This window comes from Equus przewalskii, chromosome 1 (genome assembly GCF_037783145.1).
Source record: "Equus przewalskii isolate Varuska chromosome 1, EquPr2, whole genome shotgun sequence".
NCBI lineage: Eukaryota > Metazoa > Chordata > Mammalia > Perissodactyla > Equidae > Equus > Equus przewalskii.
This window is the reverse complement of record NC_091831.1, coordinates 135974355-136000249: the sequence shown is the minus strand read 5'-3', so window position 1 is coordinate 136000249 and position 25895 is coordinate 135974355. Positions and strand designations below refer to the sequence as shown.

Sequence of the window (25895 nt, the reverse complement as noted above, 5' to 3'; positions counted from 1 at the left end):
ACCTTCGGTGCTGGCGGTGAGGCACGTGCCCTTTCCCGGCTACCTCCGCGCCTGCGGGCGACGGCTGCTCGCAGAGGCCAAACTTAGCGGAAGAGCAGCGCGCGCAACATCGGCCTTCCTCTGTGGGAGAATGTGATGGCCGGGGATCCTCAGCGGACCTCGAAGCAGATGCAGAATGCAGCGAGAGGGCGGCGACGGCAGACTCTTTTTCCGCGGTCTCCAGAACCGCTCCCGCGAAAAGATGAAGCTGCGAAAGAGAAAGTCGACTTTGTACCTCAGCCCCCAGGAGAGTCCGGGACGACGCGGAGGTGAGTGCCGGGGTGGGAGAAGCGTGGCGGAAGCCGCGGAATCTGAGCGAGGGCTCCATCTGCTAGACAGGGTTGCCAAGAATCGCAGTGCGCTTGAGACAGGGTTCTCGATCCCTGCCGCTTCCACGACTCTATATTTTGCATTATTTGATGCCGTCCTCCCCGCGACCTGGTGAAAAAAGTAGGCATGATGTGGCCATCCCCACTTTAGAGAGGGGCACCCAAGCCCGGAGTTACCCAAGGTTTCGAAGCGACGGAGGGGCTGGCTCCTGGAGTGGGACCAGGTCTCACTCCTGCCGCATTTCTTTCTCCCACTGTCCCCCTCTGCCTTCTCTTTGTTCCTGATGTGATGTTGACAGGAGAAAAGTCACCCCAGCAGGTGGGATTTTGATCTATTAGGGGGTATTTAAGTAAAAATGGACTCCTCGTTCATTCAATAAATATTTATTGCGCGCCATTTATGTGCCAAGCGCAGGCTAAGCGCTATACAAGTGCCTACTTCCCCCTCTGGAAATCTGAGAACAGGAAAGAGGAGAATCGTTTTGCTAAATGAAGAGAGGATTGTGATGGGGGAAAAGGAGAGGCAGCTGGGCCCAGTTCCCTCGCTTCCTTCCCCTAAGCCACCTGCCTTGTTCGAAGTTGGATCCCATCAGGGTAAAGAATGGTAACGACGGTAAATTACCGTACTTGTCACAGACGTACAGGTGAACTTTTAGGTTTTCAAGATCACTTGTTCAAGGGTCACTTCTGAGTATTGTTTCTTCTGCCTAAGTCCTCAAAGTGGGGAAAGGAAAGAACAACAAGGTTTTCTGACAGGAGAGAGAGTTCACTTGGGAGGTTTAAGTGTTTCTGGAAGATGAAAGTGTAGATGGGGCATGTATGTGATATTGAATGTACCAGTTGAGAAACGTTTAACATGTATTCCTGGAGAAAAAGGAAGGAGAATGGCAGGAACCCAGAATGATAGCAAAGACTCACAGTGGATCAGGGGCAGGTTGCAAACTGAAACACTCAGGAGGCCAGACAGGCAAGGCTAAATAAGTCAGTGCGCCCTATATCTCACCACCAGCCAGTTGTTGCCACTTAAGCTCTGTGTTGCCAGATCTTAGTTTTGAAATGCTGCAATACAGATTTTAATATAAAATCTGATTTTTAAATGTTGGCAACTAAATTCAAATTAAAAAAAATACTCTTGTATTCAGCCTACAAGCTGCACAGCTTTGGAGTCAGCAGACGGACTTGATTTTGAATCCTTTTTAGTCATTTACAACCTTTTTGACTTTGGGCAAGGCAATTTAACTTCTGTGCCTCAGTTTCCTCATATGTCAAATGGGCTAATAATACCTACCCCTTAGCACTGTTTTGAGGATTAAATGAGATAAGGCATGTAAAGGAATGAACTTAGTGCCTGGCATATCTTGAGCATCAGTCAGGGCTATGTAAAAACAGAGAGAGGACCCTTTTGTATGCTACTGTTTGGCACGTATACAAAGAGTTGCTTCCTAAGTTAGTAAATTGTTAGCTGGTTTCTTTCATTAGATACACATATAGGATAACCTAATTAGCCTAAGGCCTTAGTTAACCCAATCTCTTTTTCAATATTTGTCTTAATATTCTTTTTATACACTAAGTTGCAAGCAAAATTGGTTAAATGAAACGAGTGGTCATCACAGTGAGAGGCTCTGGCCCTTGTGTAACTTTCTGCCTTAGGTCTGCTCTGAGATAGTATGGAGGGGCCAGAGTTCACTACTGTGCCTTAACAGAGGCAGAGCAAGGGGCCAACCAGAGCAGCAGATTTTAGTTCTGCAAGTGAAACTTGTCCAACTTTTGTGCCACAACTACCTGTTTTGTTTTTCAGATCTTCTTGGTGAAAGCATTTATCTGGTCTTGTTTACCATCGCATTCCGAATATGCAACTGCTTTTTAGTCCAGACAAGTTTTGTTCCAGATGAATACTGGCAGTCTCTTGAAGTTGCACATCACATGGTTTTCAAATATCCTTTGTAGTTTCTTTCTTAGACTAGGAATGTCCGTTCACCTTAGGCATTCTGTCAGTTACTATTACATATTTTCAATTTTCCATATTTTCTCCAAATAATTTTAACTTATCAGAGTAGTTTATTATTTCATGCTAATATTTCTTCTGTATCTTTCTTTGATTAATGTACTTGATGTAACCTTTAGCATATACAACTACAGTGCTCAGTACTGTGGAGGATATAGATGAAGTAAAAAACACATTCCTGCCTTGAAGAAGTTAAGAGTTTAGTTGGCCAATTGCATTTTTAATTCAAATATCTGTTGTAAAATGCTGTGTTTTTAAGCTTCTTTGTCAAAAAATAGTTTTATACATGAAATGAAAATAGGTTTTCTTTCAAAGCTATTTAACATTAGTCCTTAATATTACTAATTATGGCTATTTGACCTGGGAATGGACAGAAAGATTGAGGGGTTACACTTACCCCTTAATCTTTGCAAGCATTTACAAGATTCTGCATCTTTTGGGGAAAGATAATGTTCAATTGCTGGTAAGTTTAAATAAAAGTAATCAAAATGTTGTTAAAAGTAGATTTATTCCATCCTTTCTTAAAGGCTAACATATATTAACTAAATGATATTATTGATATCATGAAGTTTGGTTTTAAAAGGCTACTGTTGCTAAACTCTGACCATATCTGGGAAGCCCATGGTTCCAAAGGCAGACTCTGGTATGTAACCCTTCAGTATGTGCTGAAACACAGAGTGAGCATGACAGTGTTCTGCTGTGAGCAATCCTGTGAAGAATGCAGATTTTCAGAATGACTACATTATATATTAATTATTTGGACTTTAGAAGTAAAGTTCCTTCATAAAAGAATCACTTGAGAGCAGTGTTATATCTTGTTTTTTTAACTTGTGAACAGAAGACTATGTTAGCTGAGCTTATTAAAATTAAATCCATATATATATATATATATATATACCCACTCAGGATTTAGTATTGAAATCAAAACTTAGAAAAAATTAATTTGGCAAAAAATTTAATGATATGAACAATCACTGTGCTATGTAGTAATTGGGCATCAATAATAAGTAAGTAATAAATAAGTAATAATTAGGTTGTAATTCCTAGACCATGAATTTCTGGGGTCGATTGCCAGGAGAGGGTACAAAGGAAGAACACAATGGTGCAAAAGTTGCTCTCCCTTCACTCCTACGATCCTTTAAGCTGTCATCACATTGGACTTAGAAGCTGGGGCCTTCCTCATTTTCTGTTAGGGAAGTGGCCCTGGAGTGGCTCAGAATTCCAAAAGCAGTCTAAATCCTGGGGAGTTTTTTTGAAGTCTGGAAAGAAGTTCTGGAGTGACTTTTTTAGGTAGGATTGTACTCTCCCCTGTGCAATGATATTTGATTCCCCATTATTGAGAAACTGATGCCTCACTTGGGAAGATCATGAGGAAGGAGAATTTAGAGCAGTAGCAGAATTTCTCCCATTGACACAGGTAGAAGTTAGGAGCTGTGTACACTTTTCTCCTTTCAGGGCCACTTACTAGCTTCTGAATTATGCAGGATATCCATAATAAAACAGTATGTATCTCATAGGATTGTTAGGAGGACTGAATAACCTGATATATATATAAAGTACTTAGTAGGATACCTAGCACACAGTACTGTAAATGTTTTGTTTAAAAATACCTTTTTTAGTCAAGACTTGAAAACAACCTAAGTGCCCATCAATGGATGAATGGATAAAGAAGATGTTATGTATATAATACACACACACACACACACACATTGGACTACTACTCAGCCATTAAAAAGATGAAATCTTGCCATCTGCAACAACATTGATGGACCTTGAGGGTATTATGTTAAGCAAAATAAGTCAGATGGAGAAAGTCAAATATCTTATGATTTCACTCATAAGTGGAAGATAAAAACAACAGCAAACAAACACATAGAGACAGAGATTAGAGATTGGTGGTGACCAGAGGGGAAGGGGGGAGGGAGGAGGACCAAGGGGTAATAGGGCACATGTGTATGGTGACAGATGGTTAATTAGTCTTTGGGTGATGAACATGATGTGGTCGACACAGAAACCAAAATATAATAATGTACACCTGAAATTTATATACTGTTATAAAGCAAGGTTACCTCAATAAAAAAATCAATATACATAAATCAATTGTATTACTATATACCAGCAACCAATAGTTAATGTAATTGTAGAAACGTAACATTTAAAATAGCATAAAACTATAAATTACCTAGGAATAAAGGAAATAGATTTTTGCACTTTTAAGGAAAAATAAATAAAAATACCTACTGTTATGCTAATGAAAATAACTAAATGGGCTTCTAAAATAGAGCCTTAACATAATGAAATGATTTCTTGGCTATTTAAATTAAAATCAGCAGTGTTGTTATATATATATTACAGAGAGAGAATGAGAATAGTAAAACTACCTTGGGTATCTCCATGAAAAATTAATGTAATTTTTTTAGAAAAACAAGTATTTTTGCAGAAGAATAGAATAATACATTATATCTATTTTTGTCCTAAGAATGGCTTTCAATTGATAGTTGGATCAGCTTGTTGATTTCTTATGATAATTCAGTGTGAACCAATAGATGTTTGTTAAAACCTTTTTTTTTTTTTAATGAAGATTTGGATTCCTAGACTTGCCCAAGCACTTCTGTCTGCTGTAGCAGACGTAAGGCTTTACTCACTAATGAAGCAACTAGAAAGTCATCAAGTGGCAAGATGGGTGGTAAGTCCTAAACACTTTAGAAACTATATGCCAGTTACTTCATTTCAGTGGGCTTAAGGACGTGGAACAATACTGATTCCCAGTACAGTTTCAGAACATAAGTCATACAGCTTTATAGTGGTGCTTCAGTAATTAAGAACAGCAAAATGCAAGTGGTGCATGCAATATCTCTCCTGATTGAGCCCTGGGCAGTAGAAGCCACTGATGCCCTCAAACCCTGTGAGAGGCTGAATCCTCGGAGACAGCCTTTTTGGAAGCCCCTTCATTCCTCAAAAACTGTCAGAAACTTTGCCTTGCTTTCCATAGAATCCAGTAGGAATAGTTATAAATCATTGCCTACCTCACAGATCACCTCAGCTATTTACAACCCTTGTTCACTATTCCTCCAGCTACCTGGGACTCAGCCTGAGAAATATCTTCACTGAAGCACGCTTTCACCTCTGGGTAGAATGTTTGAAAGAGCCGGACTCTGTAAGGGAGAGAACGTGGTGTAGAAGACTGTCTTTTGTCATTTGGCTTATTTCACAGTGAGGAGACAGATTCCTGACCTTCCATTCAAATCTTGAATGGATTTTCCCATTTAAGCCAAATCCTGAAGAGTAATTGGATTTTGTAGTACTGTTGTTACTTCACTTGGGCTCTTTCCTAAATTAAATAAGCTTATATGAGCCAGCCTGGAAATATTACTACCTTTTTTATATTGTTTCTATTGGAAAATATGTTCCAAATTCAAGTAACCAATTTACCAACATATTTCTGGAAAATAATATTTATTAATAAATATTAACAATATATTAATTATCAATGAGACATATTTCTACAGGTAGTGTGTTGATTTGTGTTTAAAAGACAAATTGGGGGCCCAGCCTGGTGGCGTAGCAGTTAAGTTCACGTGCTCCACTTCGGCGGCCCAGGCTTCGCTGGTTCAGATCCTGGGTGCAGACCTATGTACCGCTTGGCAGGCCATGCTGTGGCAGGCATCCCACATATAAAGTAAAGGAAGATGGGCACAGATCTTAGCTCAGGGCCAGTCTTCCTCAGCAAAAAGAGGAGCATTGGTGACAGATGTTAGCTCAGACCTGAATCTTCCTCAAAAAATAAAAAAGATAAATTGGTTTATCAATTGAGTCCTTGCTAATTGATTCAAGGATAAAGTCGTTCTCCTTATTTTGTGCTTGTATACACTGCTGCTTACTCAAACTGAAATGGCAAAGGTGTTATGCCTTTGAAATCCTTCCTCCAAAGTAGCAGCACTAGGTTTTTCTAGTTTAGGAAAAACCTTTAACTCCACCAAAATTTGGAACATTTTTTAAAGACTATATTTGAAGAGATAGGAAGCTAGTACCACATGTTTAACAACCTTGCATCAACTAACAAGTTTCTTTTAAGACCTTTGTTTTGTAGACTTGATGATGCTGCTTTTGCATATTCTTCCAAAAACTGGTTTACAGTCATGTATCACTTAACAACAGGGATACATTCTGAGAAATGCATTAGGCGATTCTGTCGTTGTGTGAACATCATAGAGTGTATTTATACAAACCTTGATGTCATGGCCTACTACACACCTAGGCTATATGGTACTAATCTTATGGGACCATCATCCTATATGCGGTCCGTCGTTGACCGAAACATCGCTATGCAGCACAAGACTGTATTAATAAATTTCCAGATTAAAACTTGATGTCTCCTGATAGTCGCATTTTTTTCTTTCCTGTGTTGTCTTAATTTTTATCAAGAAAGAGGGCAACATTCCAAACCAAGGTCAATAAAAAAGTCAAAATACTTGTCGGTAATATAAGACAACTTGAGGAATACTGATTGGGAGAATCTAGTTATGAATTTCAGTCCTCTATAAACTCTACCATCAAAGAATCTGTGTTGTATGTTTTTTATTAGTAGGAAGTGAGATTTAAATCAAATGCAATGCCATAAAAATGTACCTGAAAGTATAAACTTCTTAACTTTAACAAATATAGATCTGATGTTGTAGACCTGTGTTTGATATAACTTCTTAAAAATAACGTTTGGGCATGCCTACTTTTAACATCACTTATCTTTGATATGAGTTTTGCAGTATTTAGACTTGCTTGCAGTTTTCCGTAGAAGAAGATAATACTAATCTTTTCCATTTCCCACTTCCGTATGTGTTTGCTCATGATTGTTTTTAGTTTTTTTGCCAGTTATGCTCTTGGTTCACATGGTATTGCTGTACCAGAACTCTTACAAACACCATGGAAACTGTTCTCACTATAATTGCTCTTTTCTACTATCCTTTGGAAGGTTCAAAGTCTATGAACAGGTAAGATATATTATTGTTAATAATTATGTACAAAACTCTAAAGCATTCTTTTGAAAACTCTTAAATAGCAACATTTTAATGTCCAGTGGAACCCCTAATGTACATGAAGGTTATTAGAACCACAGATTTTCAGTTGATATATTTGTTGTATCAGGAAACAGATATACTCAAACTGAGTAATTAAGGAGAGTTTAATTAAAGGACCATTTACAAAGGTTTAGACAATATTTAGCGAAGACAATAAGGGATACCATAGTACCCCAGGGCTAATCACAGCAAGTTTTTATTACCCCTTGGCCACAAGGAGCAAGGAGAGGAAAGTGTTACTAGAATCCATACAGAACTGTAACTTTAAGAGGGCCCCAACAGGAGACAGGCACAGCTAGCCTTTAGCTATGGCAAAGGGGCAGGGGAGAATAAAATACCCTGATTGCACACTCCTGTTTTCCAGTTAGCCAAAGCCATTCAGAAGCCAGAAAGCAAGACAGCCCATTGATATAGTCCATACAGGTCAGCCTCCCTATACATAGAGCAGGTGAAGAGTAGAGGAGATGATCAGGAAGGACAAATAGAAAATATATGGGGGCCAGCCCCAGTGGCCTAGTGGTTAAGTTCTGTGTGCTCTGCTTTGGCGGCCCAGGTTCAGTTCCCTGGGTGTGGACCTATACCGCTCTGTTAGTGGCCAGGCTGTGTTGGAGGCCTACATACTAAAAAATAGAGGAAGACCGGCACAGATGTTAGCTCAGGGTGAATCTTCCTCAGCAAAAAAAGAATAGAAGAAAATAAAAAAATATATATATATGGACCTTATTTGGGCTTATATAAACTGGAGAAGCAAATACAAAGCAAAGGGAACAACATGAACAACAGTGCAGAGCTGTAAAAGGGCTTCGTTGTATTCTGGGAAGGCTGTCCAGAGACCTAGTGTGTGTAGGATGCATGGGAGAAGAGAATAATAAGGAATGAGGCTGGAATGGGACTTTCCCCTCCTCGAGAATTTGGACTTTATTCCATAGGTAGTTGGGAACCATTGGAGGCTTTTGAGAAGCATGACATAATTAAATCTGATTTAGAAAGAATTCTCTTAGGGGCTGATCCAGTGGCTTAGTGGTTAGATTTGTGCATGCTGCTTCAGCAACCTAGGTTTCGCAGGTTCGGATCCCAGGTGCAGACCTACACTACTCATCAAGCTATGCTGTGGCAGCATCCCATGTACAAAATAGAGGAAGATTGGCACAGAGGTTAGCTCAGCAACAATCTTTCTCAAGCAAAAAGAGGAAAATTGGCAACAGATGTTAGCTCAGGGCCAATCTTCCTCACTAAGAAAACAAAAAAAAAACTCAACTCTTTTTTTTTGGTTAGGAAGATTGTTGCTGAGCTAACATCTGTGCCAATCTTCCTTTATTTTGTATGTGGGATACTGCTACAGCATCTTGATGAGCGGTGCATAGGTTCCACACCCAGGATTCAAACTGGCTAACCCCAGGCCACAAGAGCAGAACACATGAACTTAACCACTGTGCCACTGAGCCAGCCCCAAAACTCAACATTAAAAAAAAAAAGAAAAAGAAAAAGGAGGAATTCTCTTGTACCAGCAGTATTTAGGATATACTGAAAGGGAGAAAGCCAGAAAATTTGGGAGTCTAGTGAAGAAGCTAGCATCCATTGTTCCTAAATGAAACAATTGTTGGGAGGATCAAATCAAGATCATTTCTGCATTAGACTCTTGACTGCAAGAAAGGCATTCACTTAAGTTACCTATTGATGAGGACTTTATTAAGAGGCTAAAGGTGAAATAAGGAAAATAGGCATCTTAGCCTTGTGGCCAGGCCTGGAAGAAACTGTAGAACATCTCAGCCACACAAATGAACTGGAAGGTTACGCAGAATCCCAGACAGTTTCAAGGCATGAGCTGCTATGTTGTTCTTTATAGTCCAGTCTGTGAATCCCTGTCATAGTTGTCCATCATTTTGAGGCTTAGCTACTCTCTGTTCACTTCTAGTCTTGCTACCAATTGTGCAACTTTCTCTGTATCTCATACTCAATTGGAGAGAATCTGATTAGGTCTGTTAAATGTCGTTATCCCTATTTGGACATAGGTTTAACGCTGGCCAGCCTTAGATTGGCTGCCTGGGCTCAGATGCACTCCCCTTATTCAGTCAGGACGGGAGGGTCATGTGGGACAAAGGACTACTGTATAAGTATTCTTTCCTGGATAAGCATGACAAATATTCCTGGCCTGACAATAAATGACATTTTGCAAACTCCTTTAAAAATGCAAATGTTATAAATGAAATATTTCTTTAAGGATAGTATGAGCACATCTAAGCAATGATTTCTGTAAAATGCAAATAAGAAAACAGCTCTAATAAGAATTAAATGAGAATCTGTGGAAAGTGTGTAGCACAGGGCCTATTACAAAGTAAGTGCTCAGTAAGTATTGATGATGACAATGATGTTGTTGTTAAGTTACGGAATATTTCTGGGCAATACGAAAAAAAAGACAACACTATGAGAAGATTCCAGACAAGTGACAGGACTTGATGTAAAATGATGGCAGTGGGCATGGAAAGGAAACAAAGTAGATGTGTGGGATGAGATTTGCTATTTAAGGTGACGCCAAAATTTTAAGACTGAGAAACTGAGTGATACTATTAACTTAAATACTAGACACTGAACAGGTTTGAGGAAAAGAGACACTTTGATTCTGAGTGCCAGAGATCTGTGGAGAAATACTCAGAAAAGAGTAAGAAATCCAAGGCTGAAAAGTTGGAGTGAGGTTAGGACTAGAAATATACATTTGGGCGTCCTCTAGGTATGTACTATACAGAAGTTGCAGTTAGGCTGTCTGCAAGTCAGACCAAGCGAGAAATATGTTTTATTTCACCTGCACAGTGTTTTTTAAAAAGTAAACTACTTGGCAAAGTTTTTAAATTGGGAGATCTTAGATAAAATCTGGATTTCTGGTTTCTCTTGAAAAAATGGAAGGCTAGCAACATTTTGGACCAGGATTCCTTCATGACAATATCAGAGCCCCCTCATTTTTATTACTTATTTGCTCTCTGTAAGCATTTGAATTTGAAATCCCTGCTCTTACATCTTCACCATTAGAAATCTCTTTATAGTTACTTCTTAGTTAATAGGTATATAATGGTACCATAAAGTTTTATTTTGCTTGCTTTCAGTTTTTAGCAGGGTTAAGTATATTTCCATGTGACAATTTACTGTCTATAGTCCTCGTGAGTGAATTATCAGATAAGCTCCTTCAGCCATTTATTGAGAGAAGTCCTAATAGTAAAAATCTACATTTCTATCCATAATCATATAGGTTTGTGTAGTAGACTTTTTATCAGTTATACATATACATCTTTCAGTTGGATAAAATTAGTAGCTTACTTTCAAAACAAAATTATATATACCCAGAAGTCCATTGTTGCCTAAATAATCATAATGTTTCTTTAAACACACTTGGTTTTTGTTCTTAGAGAATGGTTTTGTGTGACTTTCTTTTATCTCCTTAGGAGAGACTTGATCATTTTTTCATCAGGAAAGCAACTGGCAGAGTTGTAATGTTAAAAGTATACCTTTCAGCAAACAAGACCAACATGAAGACATAGAACAACTATTTGAAAATACTAGAATTAGGATATTAAGAGCTGGAGAAGACCTTAGATATTACCACTTTTTATGGATGAAAAAAATTAAGAGCTAGAAGGGATAAGTAACTTGCCCAAGTTCACATAGCTATTTATACCAAAAGGAAAATGCTCTCATTTTTTCAAAAAATGTTATATCACAGTGTAAATAGTAGATAACTTCTGAACTCGTTTCCTGTTTGTCTTGACAACACATTTTCTTGCCTGTAGTGTCAAGTACTCATCCCTGGTGGCACTTGCCTTCATAATTCGTCCCACAGCTGTCATTCCGTGGATACCTCTGCTCCTCAGACATTTCTTGCAAGAACACAGAAAGCTTGATCTTATTCTTTATCAGTTTTTACCTGTAGGGTAAGTATGGCTACAATCCATCTATTAATTTTAATAACCTATAGATATTAGATTATGAATGAGATTTTACATCTTTTAGTCAATTATATCTTCTAATGTCAATAAGAATTGTCAGACCAAGGAAACAGAATATTTCCAAATTTATATTTTATATTTTTATATTTATGATTTTGATTAACTGTATTTTAATTCGCTTAAATGAGGATCTTTGCAATTTTTCCTAGAACATTCCTATGCTTTATTTCCTACATATTTCTCAAGTACATTTTAGAGATACTTGATTCTTTTATATTTGTATAGGGCTTTATAATTTATAATATGTATTCATGTATTTCCTCATGGTTTTCATAATTCTTGGATCTAGGCAATGCAGGTGTTTTTATTTTGTAATAAACAGAGGGCTTGGTGAAATTAAAAATGAGTTAGCCAGGGGCTGGCCCGGTGGCGTAGAGGTTGAGTTTGCACACTCCACTTCAGCATTCCAGGGTTCATGGGTTTGGATCCCTGGCACGGACCTACACACCACTCATCAAGCCATGCTGTGGTGGTGTCCCACATACAAAATAGAGGAAGAGGTTACCAGAGGGGAAGCAAGGAGAGAGGAGAGCAAAAGGGGTGATTAGGCACATGTGTGTCATGATGGGTTGTAATTAGTCTTTGGGTGGTGAACATGATGCAATCTTACAACAGTGGTCTTACTAGTATTCACTCTGTACAAGTATTTTTTGGAAGCCGTTACAAAGGACGAAATCATCTGGTGGCTAATTTGCCACTGTTGTCATTTCTCAGATTTATTAAGATTGTTTTGAATGTATTACATTAATTCAGCAAATATTTATTTAATCTTAGTATGTGCCAGGTGCTATTCCAGATGCTGGAGATACAGCAGTTTAACAAAACAAAGTCCCTGCCTTCATGAAGTTTACATTCTAGTTGGAGAAGACAGACAGCTAAAAACATATGACTAATATATATTTGTCAAGAGACAGTAAGTGCTATAGGGAAAAATAATGAGAGCCTTCAGATGAAACTGTAGCCCCAGCCGACATCTTGACAATGAGACACCTTGAGCCAGAGACACCCAGCTAAGCTGTGCCTGGATTCTTGACCCACAGAAACTCTGAAGTAGTAAATGTTCGTAGTCTTAAGTTGCCAAGTTTGGGGGTAATTTTTTATGCAGCAATAGATAATATAGCGTTTATTACTTTTAAAAAGGTTGCTTAAATACAGCTATCAATGAAAGACTTTCAAAATGTGTAAATTCCTATTCAATTGGTGAAACTGTAAAGCATTTTTAAAGCGGCTTTAGATGCAAGGCACTTGCAAAGCTGTATGCCAATATTGGATTTCTAGCAAGTTCAGAATGTTAATTACCCTTCTATTTTGTTTTTCAGATTTTTAACTTTGAGTTTGTCTCTGATAATTGATCGTATTTTTTTTGGTCAAGTAAGTAAAAATATATTAAGCTAACAGCTATTTTTAATCTAACCATTTATTACACTGAAAACTCAACCTGACTTTTTAAATCCATGAATATTTGGGAACACAGGCATATCATTTTTTAAAAATGATATGGGATACATTAAAAAAAACTACGAGCATATGCCTTTGGTTCAATTTGCTGTGCTTTCTGTATAAAAGAATTGTGTATTCCTCATTGAAGTTCAAAAGAGTCCATTTAAAAGCACTTTTTCTCAGGTCTGTAACAATAAAGGTTAAATTTTTAAATGATTTTAGTTGACCTCAAGTTAATCATTCAGAATTCAAATTAACCAGAATACCCTATTCTTCAACCATTTGGTTTGATATTTTAATCTCATGACTGTTGGTAATGGCCTTTGGTTTTTAAGGTCCCTATTTTTAAGGCACTTATGGGCTCTGGAATCAGATTGCCACAGTCTGAAGTTTAGTGTCCTCAGTTATAGCTGTGTGACCTTGGATAAGTTCTGTACCTTTCTTGCCAGTTTCCTTATCTGGAAATAATTGGAGTGCTTGTCTCTTAAGGTTGGAGGATTAAATGAGATAATGCGTGTAAAAGGCTTACAACAGTGCCTGGTACAAGTGAGCACTTAATGTTAGCTGCTGCTGTTGCTGCTGTTATTATTACCTGCTGTGTGCTATAATGCAAATTGTAATGTTTCAAGGCTTTATCTTAAACGGTAATGTGTGATATCATAAAGTACTAGAGTAAAATTTTTAATATGGGTACCACACACTCATAAATATTATTTCTAAGGATTCTCTTTATCTCTAATTGTATGTAAAACTTACATTGTCAAAATATGTACATTTATTCATATTTTCTTGAATCTCAAAAACCTAGTGTTTTACAAATTAACAAAGAACACATTAATACTTAGAACATAAAAAAATAATAAAGAATGATTTCATATGGTCATTAATCAAAATTAATGTAAACTATTGTCTGGTTTTTAGACTTCATTTCTGATTTAATGTCACGATTCTGCCAGATTCCCTAATGCCAAACATTCATGCTTGGCACTAACACATTTCTCTTTCTCTTTCCTTCAACTATGTCAGTGGACTCTGGTTCAATATAATTTTTTGAAATTTAACGTGCTGCAGAATTTGGGAACATTTTATGGTTCTCATCCATGGCATTGGTACTTCACTCAAGGATTTCCAGTTGTCTTGGGTCCTCACTTACCCTTCTTTATTCATGGCTGCTTTCTAGCCCCAAAGAGGTACCGGATACTTTTGATGACTGTGCTGTGGACGCTGTTAGTTTATAGGTAAGATTTTATTTGTTCACGTGGTTAATTTTTAAAATTTTACCAAGAAATTGAATTAACTAAATTCTTTAAAAAGTACACTTTATCTTTTGGAGATGCATTAACTCTTATGATTTGTTAGTGGGGTTTATTTAGCAGACAGAAAAGGTCATAATTGTGCTGGTGCTCAGATAGAATGAATACTTCTGATACATATAGTTTGCTTAACAAGGAACACATTCAACTTTTTTAAAGTTGAACAAATTTTATTTACTTTTAAAAAACAGAAACTACCAAAATTTTAAATATTGAAGGACTAGAGAAGAAATATTTTTAAATGAAAATATGTACCTTTATCCTAAATTTGAGTAATATGACTCACTTGGATTGGTAATAGAAATCTCTTTTTTAGAATGTAATTGTACTTTAGAATTTCACATTGACGTTAAATGTTAGGATTACTTTTAATACATCATCACCACCTTATAACTAAAAAATAATGAAACTGATTCCTGAAGCATGAAATTCAGTCTTCAACTGATTCCTGAAGCATGAAATTCAGTCTTCGTACTTAGAAAAACAGATCATGTTAATATTTCATTTTATACACAGTAATTTCCCAAACTGCCATGTAATGTGAGAAAATAATATTTCCTTTTAATATTTTTTTTTATTATAGCATGTTGAGCCACAAAGAATTCAGGTTTATCTACCCAGTTTTACCATTTTGTATGGTGTTCTGTGGTAAGTATTTTTGTTTAAAATAGAAGAAGTTTATTTATATAGATATAGTTAAAAGACAAATGCTCATTAAACTCTTTATTTTCAACTAGGCTAAATGAGAATTGCTTCTTAATTTCAAATTATATTACTGCAGTATTCCCTTTTTGCAGCTTAAAAATGTCCTTTTTCCTGTGTCCTTTAAAGTGAGATAAACACATGAGGATCTAATATCCAGAGCACCTTTTGGTTGTGGTATTTCTGGCTGTTAGATATATGTTACTCAAAAGTAATGGAATATGTCTATTTTAGAACAGCTGTTTTAAGTTTATGGTTAAACTATGAAGTTCTTCATTCCACAAATGAAAAACGTATTTATAGCTGTTGAAACTAATTTTTAATGCTTTAACAGATCTGCCCCTTTAAGACTCACTTTAATACATATGAAATTTTTTAAGTGATTCACACCTCTGATTTTTTTTTTTTTTGGCCTTTTCTCCATTTTTCCATCTTTGCAATAATTTTTTTACATGTGACTTCTAAAGTCTTATTACTCAGCTCTGGAAAATATGACTTTTTATATTGGTTGGTTTGGAAATATTATGAATTGAAACTTTATTAACTTCAAGTTCAATTAAGGATAAACAACTGCTGGCTTCCTTCAAATATTAATCACTAAAAACATCACTAGACTGGGGAAGGAAGAAATGAGTAATCAACTGGGCCTGGAGGCTGGGAAAAACTAGGGAGTTAACGATATCAAACTTTTTACTTAAAAAAAGAAAACTCCAAACAACCCATTGAGTTAAGCAGCCTTCTTTGACCAAGTATCTATCACCTCTTACAGATTTCAGATGCAGGTACTCTCTTCAGTTTAAATACATACACATCTATATATTTGCTATATCTGAAGTACTGAGACCAAAGTTACTTCATATATAAATGCAGGCACATATAAAAATAGAGGTATCTAACAGCTATTTGGCAAGTCTTAAGAATAGTGGGCCCATTTACCAGAGCAAATCTGTTCATGTATCACTATTCAGATTTAAAAACAATTTTTTTTTTTACAACCACTTGAGTTGGAGTTAGAGTTATAATTAAATCAAGTTTGGTTTTTGCCCAGGTGAGCATTGCCACACTACTGGAGGACAAATATTTGTGTGTATTTGTGTGGGGGGGGGGGGCGGGGGTTTGGTTTGGTTAAGTTAGGAACTTGGTTTGGTTCCATTTTTCTAATCTGGGTTTTTCCAGCATTCTACTTTTGTGCCCTATGTCTTTAACAAAGTGTTCCAGAGAAAGAATGAGTTATCTGAATCCTCATTCTTGGTCCAAAAGATTGAATCTTGAAGTGGCACGATCCTGGTAACCCCTTGTTCCCAGTCCCCAAGATTGAGACAGGATGCTGTTGAGGGTTGAAGAGATCCTCTTCTAATGGACAGGGATCAGCCTTTCTGCCATCCAGTGTCCACTCAGAAGGACCCATAAAGCACTGAGACCTAGTGAAACCCCTGATCTTCTCACAGGCTGTGCTGTTTTCCTCCAGGCACATATACCTAAGGTTCTTGAGTGAGCCAAGAGATTCTGATTCCTAGGAGACTTGTACTTTCACTATGAGTCAGAACTCTTTAATGCCAACAGGTTCCAACAGTAGGACCAAGTAGTGAGCTCACCTAGGCAGAATGTTCAGGAATGATGTAAGAAAACAGTTTTCTTTGGTGTTCTTGATCTTTTAAATGGCCTAGTTTGAGTCTAACTACTTGAAATCTTGAGTTATATTGTACCTCAAATCTGTTTTATTCTATTTTTGTGTGACCTATTTTAACATGATTTTCTATAAACATGACATCTCTATCAGCAATTGCTGTGTAACAAGCCACCATAAAACTTAGTGGCTTAAAACCCCATTTATTATTATTTACAAGACTAGCTCAGCTGGACAGTTCTTCTGGTCTCCACTGAGCTCACTTATGCAAGTATGACCAGCTGCATATGGGGTAGACAACTCAGCTGACATAGGCTGGACTCTCACATGTTTGGGGTTCACCTGGCTGTAGACCAACGTACCTCAGCTCTTCTGTGTGCTCTCATTCTCCAGCAGGCTAGCTGGGGCTTGTTCACTTTGTGTAGGCAGAGTTCGAAAAGAGGGAACACAAGTGTACCAGGCCCTCTGGGGCTCAAGAATGGAATTGGCACAGTTACTTCTACCACATTCTTTTGGTCAAAGCAAGTCACAAAGCCAGGCCAGATTCAAGAGATGAGAAATAAACTTCAGGCTCGTGCAGGAATTGGACACAAGAAGAGGAATAATTGCAGCCATTTTTTCAATCTACAGTAACTTATCTTGCCTAACTTGAATTTCTCTCAGTCCTATCCAAAATAGGACTTAACTCTAGAAAATATACCTTCTATAATTGGCTCCGATCCGTGGTGAACTATATAACCTTTTGCCTCAGTTTATCTGTAAAAGAAAGGTGCCATTGGTCTACTAGCACTGAAATTCTTAGATTGAACCTCTGTTGTTTGTGCTGATGTTTCCAGCACCTGCTGCTAATTCTGGGTTGGGTGTCTGCTTAATCTGTTTTTATCACAGTGGCTAATGCAGACTTGCCTCTGATTCAGCCGCTTTGGTTTTCCATATGCTAATATTTTGTATCAAAACTGCACGTGCACGTTGTTTCAAAAGTCATTCTATATGGAGTTTGTTTTAAAAAGCAATGGTTCCCCTGCCTTGCCTCCAATTTCCCCTCCCCAGAGGCAAGCACGTATACTCTTTTACGTGGTTCTTTTGACATTTCTCTCTATATAAAAATAAAATGACAATAATGCCCTTAAAGATCTGTTTTTGGCATTAGCCATTGATTTCTGACTATGGAAAATGAAAACACAGCTTTATTTCCTTAGCAAAGTAGCAATGTAAAATTCTTCCTGTTACCTCCCTGTCTGCCCAGTGCGTTCTCAATAGTTCAACGTCTCATTTCCCCAGGCCCATTCTCCTGTACCTCCCATTCCAGAATTAAACTACCCTTTGTTTTTCTCATATAAATACTGAATTTAAGTTGACCTAACTTACAGCTTTCCCAAGGAGCATTTAAAAATGAAAAGGTTAACTCAGAAATATCTCTAGTTGGTAGAACTTGGTAGAGATTTTTTTTTGTGGGTTCTTAGATTGGGTTTTCTAATAATTCTTGCTAAAATGAGGATGCATCCTTGCTACACCTCAGTGTTTGATGGGATCAGTCATGTACAGCCCCCAACCCTCCCACCCTGTCCATTACAATGAACCTTACCTTGGCAAGAAGGAACTCATCAGCCATTGCTGAAGAATGCAGATTACAACACTAAACATACAAAATTTAAAACGCGATTGGGTGTATCAAGATAGATAACATATGAAAATTAGGAGATATGGCTGAGTAAAGAAGGAACCAACTCATGATGGGCTTTTTTTTTTTTTTTTTTTTTGGTGAGGAAGATTGGCCCTGAGCTAACATCCATTGGCCCTGAGCTAACATCCGTTGCCACTCTTGCTCTTTTTGCTTGAGGAAGTATGTGGGATGCCACCAGAGCATGGTTTGATGAGTGGTGTGTAGGTCCACACCTGGGATCTGAACCACCAAAGTGGAGCACATGAACTTAACCACTACACCACCAGGCCAGCCCAATGAAGGGCCTTCTTATGTACTCAAGTTTTTAGATTTTATCTTGGAGAGTAGTCAACAGGGACATAATGAGTTTAACATACTTTGTTTTAACAGTAGTCTGATGAGAGTGATTTGATAAGAACCCAGTGTATTTTTTATTATGAAAATAAATACGCATGGACAAAAAAGCCCCAACATACAATAGTGTCATCATCTAATCATCAAGCCTCATTTCCCAAAATAATTATCACTTTCTTGTAAATTCTTGCAGACATTTTCCATATATCCTCTTTAAAGTATCTTTTCATAGGCCCAGATAACAGGAGCAAATTAAATATTCTGGGATATTATCTAGCATTGAGTTAGCAAGAACTACTATGTGAAATGAAGGGGCCTGTATTCTGAGAGGTAGTCGCTGGGGTTCATACTAAGTCCTTGTTCTTGTGGAAATTACCTGAGAGGCTGCAAGATTTTGGTAAGTGGTTTATAGGACAGATAGAAAACGTGTGTTCCCTGAATCTCCCGTAATTGGGAGGGGCATCTCACATTTCAAGTTAGGTAATGCTTACATTACACGGGGTAACTATCCCTTTCTGAAGTTGGCTCACTTCAGGGTGACTCCTTTCAGTGAGAACTGCATCTCCATGTTATTTCTATGTACAATTAACTAGACTTACTGGATCTTGTTAATCACCTCTTAAATATTAAAGAAACCATACTGCTTCCCTGGAATACAACCCTGGATTCTAGGCTTCTCCTGTGACTCAGTCTAGCCCTGCAGCTGTAATGTATTTTCACTTCTCCCTTTAGCAACTCCAGTTTCTGAAATCCCATCGGGGAACTTTTCCATGTCAGATGGTTTGAAAACCCTCTTTGTCTTCAAGACTGTTGTTCTCTTCCTGGCATTTTCTTTACATTATTTTTCCAAATAATTTGGAGATTCAGTTCTCAGTGGAAGAATCTATCCTAAAATGAGCTAGCTTCATAAGGTGAAAATCACCACGAAGTAATGTAAGCATTATCTAACTTAAAAGACCCACCTCAACACTGAAGCAGCTGGGAATACAAACGCGTTTTCTTCCAGCAGTCTATTCAGAATGCCATTTTTACAACATTCACCATGTATTCCAGTTTTCTGTCACTCAGTTTCTAAGAAAACTTTCAGTGAACATTTAGTAACAAATTTTGTGAATGAAGAGCCACTTTACAGATGCCCACATCATACTTACTTGAATATCCGATAGCAGGTCATCCTCTCAGGCCTTGGCCGGGTAAGCTTTAACGTAGCTGTTTGTAATTTGAGCCCACTAGGTAGTTTGTTTTTGCCTGTCTGCTCGAGGAAGCACTTCACTTCTAAGTTGTGTTTGCTGGTCTGTCACATCTGTGACTGGAATTATTACAGATGGCAGAACTTCCAGAATCCCATTTCAGTCCTAATAAAGCTAATTTTAGTTCTCGTACTCTTTAGCAGTATCTTCATTTTACAATTTCAAACATCTTATAAACTAGATTTGTTTTAAATGTAGGCTTAGTTTTCTTGATCTACCTACATTTTTTATCACACCACTTTTCAGAATGTTCTTTGGTTAATCAGAGCAATTTCAAGTAATACTAGGTGAGATGGACCTGTGATATTCCAACTACTCAATGGAATGAACCATAGCTAATGTTATCTAAAATATTCATAGAGGAACAAAATGGAGCGTCTAAGATTTCTTGCCCAAATTTGATTCCAGCTATCAAGTGTCAGGTATCAGATGCCTTCAAATAGATGAAATTATTTTCAGTCCATTTTATAATCTTCAAAGCAACTAATACAGATTAAAGAAAAGCTGTAAGGGTGCCATCACTAATAAACATTTAAGTATACAAGGAAAGGTATCTTCAGTTTTTCCAAAACTGAATGTTAATAGTTTTTAAATTGGTAACAAGGTAAGTTGAGAAAATGAGTGTCTTTGGTTGGTATCAAGTACTAGATGTGATTCAAGTGAGTTAGAGGTCTTGATTTATTCCTGTTTTATCTTAGAAAACAATCCTTCCTAGGCCAACTTTATGTTAGTGTAATTAAATGGGAACAGTTCAAGATGAATTTTATTCGTTCAATTTTTAGTGATTGAGCCGAGCTAAGACAGCTGATAGCAATCAATCAGTTGGGTGATGATTATAGGAAACAGTGCCTTGGCCACAGTGGCAATGAGTGCTGAAATTTCAGGCAGGCAGCAGATTGGATCCTGGATACCCAAATTTCAAAGGAACTATTACCTAATTCTGTGGAGACAATTTATATGGAGTATGTACAAAATGTCAAGGAAGTTTACTAATAAACATTCTTTTCCAGTGGAAAGGCCTATTCTTTTATCCTCATATGCTCATTATCAGTGGCTGTTGCTGAGGAGTAGGACTCTGGGAGGGGAAGAGGGACTTTTACTTTTCATTTACCCTTCTGTTTGTTCTACTTGGTTTTTTTGCCACACACAAGAATTACTTTTACAAATTAAAAAAGAAAACATTTTCAGCATCTCCAAATTGACCAACACTGTAGTGAAAGAGAAAAAAAAAAAAAAAAAACATAGCTCCTCTTCTTCCAGAAAAAGTGATCCATGCCATCACTAATACTAACCACTGAAAATCTCCCAGGAGCCTAGTGGATTATTTTTCTAAGAGCACTCTTCTGTACTTCCTCCAGAATTACTGAGACTTGTATGTATACAATCCATTGCTAGAGATGAAAGAGTAGAGATAGGTAAATGGGATAAATAAAAGTCCTATTTATTTAGCAACTACTGTGTACCAGGACAGGCACTGGACATACATTTTTTCTAATCCCATTTGCAGATGGGGAAACTAATGTTCGGCAAAGTACAGCAACTTGTGCTAGAGCTAGAATTCAAATCTGTGTCTGTTGGACTCCCTAGCCATAATCTTTCCACTATACCTCAATTCCTTTTTCTGTAAAAATGTCAAGACTTGGGTGATAATAGACAATGATAGAGAGTGGTCAGAGAAATTGCAAAGATGACCTATTGTTTGTTTCTTGTTTGTCCATAACAGCAATACAGCTTATGCTACTTCCATGAACAATTATAAATGTATTTGCAGTTAACATTTGCTTAGCTATAAGAAAACAAGATTGCCAGTATTATGATTCAGTGTGTCTATCTTCATATAGGGTACTCACTAAACCACCTGAAAACATGGAAGAAACCAGCTCTGAGTTTCCTGTTTTTATCAAATATGCTCCTCGCCCTTTATACTGGTTTAGTTCATCAGCGAGGTACTCTTGATGTCATGACTCATATTCAAGAACTCTGCTACAACAATTCTAGTAAATCTTCAGCATCACTATTTGTAATGATGCCTTGCCACTCCACTCCTTATTATAGGTAATAAAACTTGTTCCACTATATGCTATTAAGAAAAAGAAACTGACTACCTTAAAATTCCCTTCAGATTCCTGGATTTAAATTAATTGGTCAAATGATTATAAGAAATCTGAAAGTCCTATTAATCTTTATTTATTCACTGGAATTTTAAAAACCATTTTAACTATGTCAATGAAAATCATACCACTTTTAAATAAATTTTAATATTTTCAAAAATTTAAACAACTTACATTTAAATGATCTGATTTAAATGTAGTATAAAATGTTTTATAGGTTATTTGATGTTATTCTCAGTAAAGAAATTCAGGAGGCCGGCCCCGTGGTGTAGTGGCTAAATTCATGCGCTCCACTTTGGTGGCCCGCAGTTCGCAGGTTCGGATCCCAGGCGCAGACCTAGCACCGCTCGTCAAGCCACACTGGCAGCATCCCACATAAAACAGAGGAAGATTGGCACAGATGTTAGCTCAGTGACAATCTTCCTCAAGCAAAAAGAGCAAGACTGGCAACGGATGTTAGCTGAGGGCCAATCTTCCTCACAAAAAACAAAAGAAAGAAAGAAATTCATTTATCACTGATCTTACTACAAATCTTGGTGGTACATCTTATAGTTATACAATTTTTAATTAATCTCAAAACCCTGGATTCTAGTCTAGATTTTCTACTGGATTATTTCCCTGATCTTAAACCGGTCTTTTTAATCTCTTTGGATCAGTTGTCTTGCCTGTAAAAATTAGAGAATTCAATTAGATGGTATCTAATTAGATGTTCCTGGGAAATGTAACACTAAAACTGCCTCAACTATGCAGGGCATTTAAAAAGACATCCATTTGGCCCTCTGCATGTATTTCAGAAAGCTAAGTTACCAGTTGCCCTGTAAGAGTACAAGGGAAGAGCAAACAGCTTTCCTTTAGAAAATTCTACACCTATTTAACTTAATCTGGCTTTAAACAATCTGAAGTTAATCTTCCATGTGCACATTCAGTCAACTTAATATCAACGTTGATATTATTTTAAGGTAACAACACTTTTGGAATACTCTACTTAACTAAATCATTAATACACAGTTTGGAAAATTGGGATTGCCTAGCAAAAGCCACAGGTTAGATGTAACCCCAAGTATCTCTTCAAGTTGAGGCCTCTACTATATAAAAAAGACTAGAGCTGAGAGAAGGACATTCACTGTCCTTCCACGCTCACAACACTGGAAAGTACAAGAATTCTAGAGGTACCAAGATGCTTTCCATAGTTTACCAAGTTCTCATCTTACATTTTTTCAGAGTGCAGAATGGAGCAAAAAAGTCTGACACCTACTTTGGAATATAAGGCTGGCAGCTTTTTCTCAGCTGTTTCTGCTTTCCCCTTGAAGCAAGACCTTCATCTCCAAAATTATAAAAGTCATGAATTATTAGGTCTTGTGTAAATTTACTTTGTATGCATTTCAGAGATACGATAAACCTCTATAGCGTATTTTTTATTTTTCCTGAGGCAAAGTTAAACATGGCTTTTTGCATGGCCCAAGTAACTAGTTTAAGTTGTCATAATTCATCAGTCCATCCATCTTTTTTTACATACACTCTAGTCTTTCAATGTCACAATAAAACCACTACTTATTTAGGTGTTAGTGAACATATACGGCTACTACTAAATCGTACTTATATAAATATGTAAGAATAAAAAAAAAGAAGAAAAACTTATTTAAGGATGTGATCCATCCCCTTTCAGAGCAGAAAGGGAAGAGAGCAGGAATCCTTTCTAGTTCATGACTAGTTTTCCATCTTGACAAATAAGTCTTATTAACAAGGAAGCTACCTGGTCCAAGAGGCCTCTTACCTTCCTGGAACAGCATACTAATGTTAGAGAATACTGAGTCCCCCAAGCTGCTGACCCACCATCCCATCTTGAAATGGGCTTTTGTGCCTTAGTTTGGACTTGGAGGTTATGCTGCTGCACAAGTACATGATGTGAGAAGCATATTCTCCATCTTTGAGAAAAGTGCATTAAAGGCTTGCTTCCTCACCTTAACTGAAACACAGTTTAAATTCAGATTTCACATTTTGTTAAGTGAACATCTTAAGAGTAACTTGAAAACTTTCACAATTTTTTTACTTCGTGCAATTAAAATGGTAACTTTCTTTTCATAGTCACGTCCACTACCCACTTCCAATGAGATTTCTCCAGTGTCCCCCAGACCTGACTGGAAAAAGTCAATATCTTGATGAAGCAGATATATTTTATCTGAATCCATTAAACTGGTTGTATAAAGAGTTTCACAATGATTCAACATTGCCTACTCACTTGATCATCTTCAGCGTTTTGGAGGAGGTAAGGAAACGCGAAAAAAGGGAAAACTCAGTATTTTTATTTCACTTCAAGTTTAGCAAACACTCAGGTAAATAGACCACAAAAAATTTTATGGTCTCTTTCAACTCCCATATTTTGTAAGTGGTCTTTTCCCTAGTCAAAATCAGCCCCAGTTCTATAACTATCAAGGTATATATATTATTTACCAAGAGTCAGTTCTTTTAAAAATTAAGAAAAAGTTGTAGAGACGCAAATCAGAATAGGACATTCTAAAATTCTTGAAACAGTACTCAGCAAAACATAGCTTTTATTTACTTAAACATTTATTTCCTTCTAGGACATAAGTGCTTTCCTAATTTCAAGCAACTATGAGAGAACTGCTGTTTTCTTCCACACTCACTTGCCAGAGGGTCGGACTGGAAGTCACGTATATGTCTATGAACGGAAGTTAAAAGGGAAACTCAGCAGAAGATGAAATTCTGAACTGTGTTTAGGTATTTTCCAGAGAAAGAGACACTGCTGGGTAGAAATGTTCAGATGATACTTAAATACACTAGTAAACACTTGGGTACGATTCATGGAACTATGAAGTGCTTTACCACATATCACTACTGAGGAAATGTATGAAAAGTATTACAAAGTATAAAATTGTGTATTAATACAATGCCAGATTTTAAATAAAGACCTTTAGTTTTCCTCATGGTGTAGTTTTATTGTTTCTTCCACAATATTCAGATGTGCAAGAAATTTCACAAGAGAACAAGTCAGCAAGCTCATAAGAAGGCAGCAAATTCTTCACAAGTCAACGGGCTCTTGAACCCACAAAAAGACAAGAAGCAAGTGTAAGGTTATAAAATGTTAGATGAAATTCCATCATAATGTACTTTTTTCAAGCTCTACTGCAAATTTAACACAATATCAGTGTTAATTACACTTTGTCATGTATGATTTGAGCTTGCTTTAAGCTCATACACTAAAAGGAAGTCTCATTTCATGCACAAAATCTGTTGCATGCCTGGCTTCCTTAATGAAACTACAGTTGAACATTTCCAGTGCCAAAAAAAAAATTCAGCAAAGCTACAGGAAAATGCAGGTTAGTAAGCTTTTGCTTGATGCTTCTGAGTAATAATATAAAGCCATCAAACTGATACTTAGAAATGATAAAAAGACATTATTTTGATAATTTCATCTTAATTTCAACACCAAACATTGTAGAAAGCATCCATGTTTGTTACAGTTTTCTAATTTAACTTAATCATGATGGTCAATATTTAGGATCAAAAGGTAATTGCCCCAATTCTATTTCAAGATTTGCCATGTGTCTTCCATTATTGCGACCATATTTATGCCATTTACCTTCCCTTTTATAAGGTTGTGGCTGAGGGTGCTTCTGCTCTTGTTTTCGATGCCTGGAGTTTTCAATATTTACCATACGTTGCTTTTTATCTGGTCGACTGAAAGCAGTAAACACATTTTTCATCTATGTTAGAGTTAAATTTATTTAAGCAAGAAATAATTTTAATGTCTTTCTCCATTAATCTATTATCTGATTACTCTGAAAAAAGATGTTAAATTAATCTGAAGTATAATCCTAGCATAACCATACCAAAAAGATTCAGTGAGTATTACACTTTTATCCTATAGAAATAAAAAACAGACAAACATAACTGTACTGGAAAAAGGGGAAACACTCAACAGATAAAGAATAGAAATGTGACAATAAAATAATGAGATGTGTTTCCATTAC

General features: G+C 36.9%; 2 protein-coding genes across 22 annotated transcripts in view; one reads left to right on the top strand and one right to left on the bottom strand.

The window, feature by feature from the left end:
- The first annotated feature begins 172 nt into the window (after nucleotides 1–172).
- On the top strand, nucleotides 173–24844 carry PIGB (phosphatidylinositol glycan anchor biosynthesis class B). 2 transcript variants are annotated; one of them, XM_008542972.2, is made up of 12 exons: nucleotides 173–308; nucleotides 2167–2302; nucleotides 2719–2836; nucleotides 4955–5059; nucleotides 7231–7361; nucleotides 11228–11368; nucleotides 12763–12814; nucleotides 13910–14121; nucleotides 14780–14844; nucleotides 21634–21847; nucleotides 23989–24169; nucleotides 24486–24844. In XM_008542972.2, exons 1-12 carry the CDS (start codon nucleotides 176–178, stop codon nucleotides 24621–24623), a joined length of 1626 nt encoding a protein of 541 aa, XP_008541194.1. In that variant the 5' UTR covers nucleotides 173–175; the 3' UTR covers nucleotides 24624–24844. The 2 variants fall into 2 exon arrangements, with proteins under 2 accessions (XP_008541194.1, XP_008541196.1); XM_008542974.2 differs by lacking the exon at nucleotides 4955–5059.
- CCPG1 (cell cycle progression 1) overlaps nucleotides 24840–25895 on the bottom strand; it is a 38057-nt gene continuing 37001 nt past the window's right edge. For 12 of the 20 annotated variants that reach the window (XM_070579630.1, XM_008542976.2, XM_070579583.1 and 9 more), the window contains one exon: nucleotides 24840–25602. In XM_070579630.1, coding sequence (XP_070435731.1) covers nucleotides 25413–25602 — 190 coding nt within the window. In that variant the 3' untranslated portion in view covers nucleotides 24840–25412. The remainder of the gene's footprint in view (nucleotides 25603–25895) is intronic. The other 8 variants (XM_070579689.1, XM_070579607.1, XM_070579628.1 and 5 more) reach the window with 1 other exon arrangement.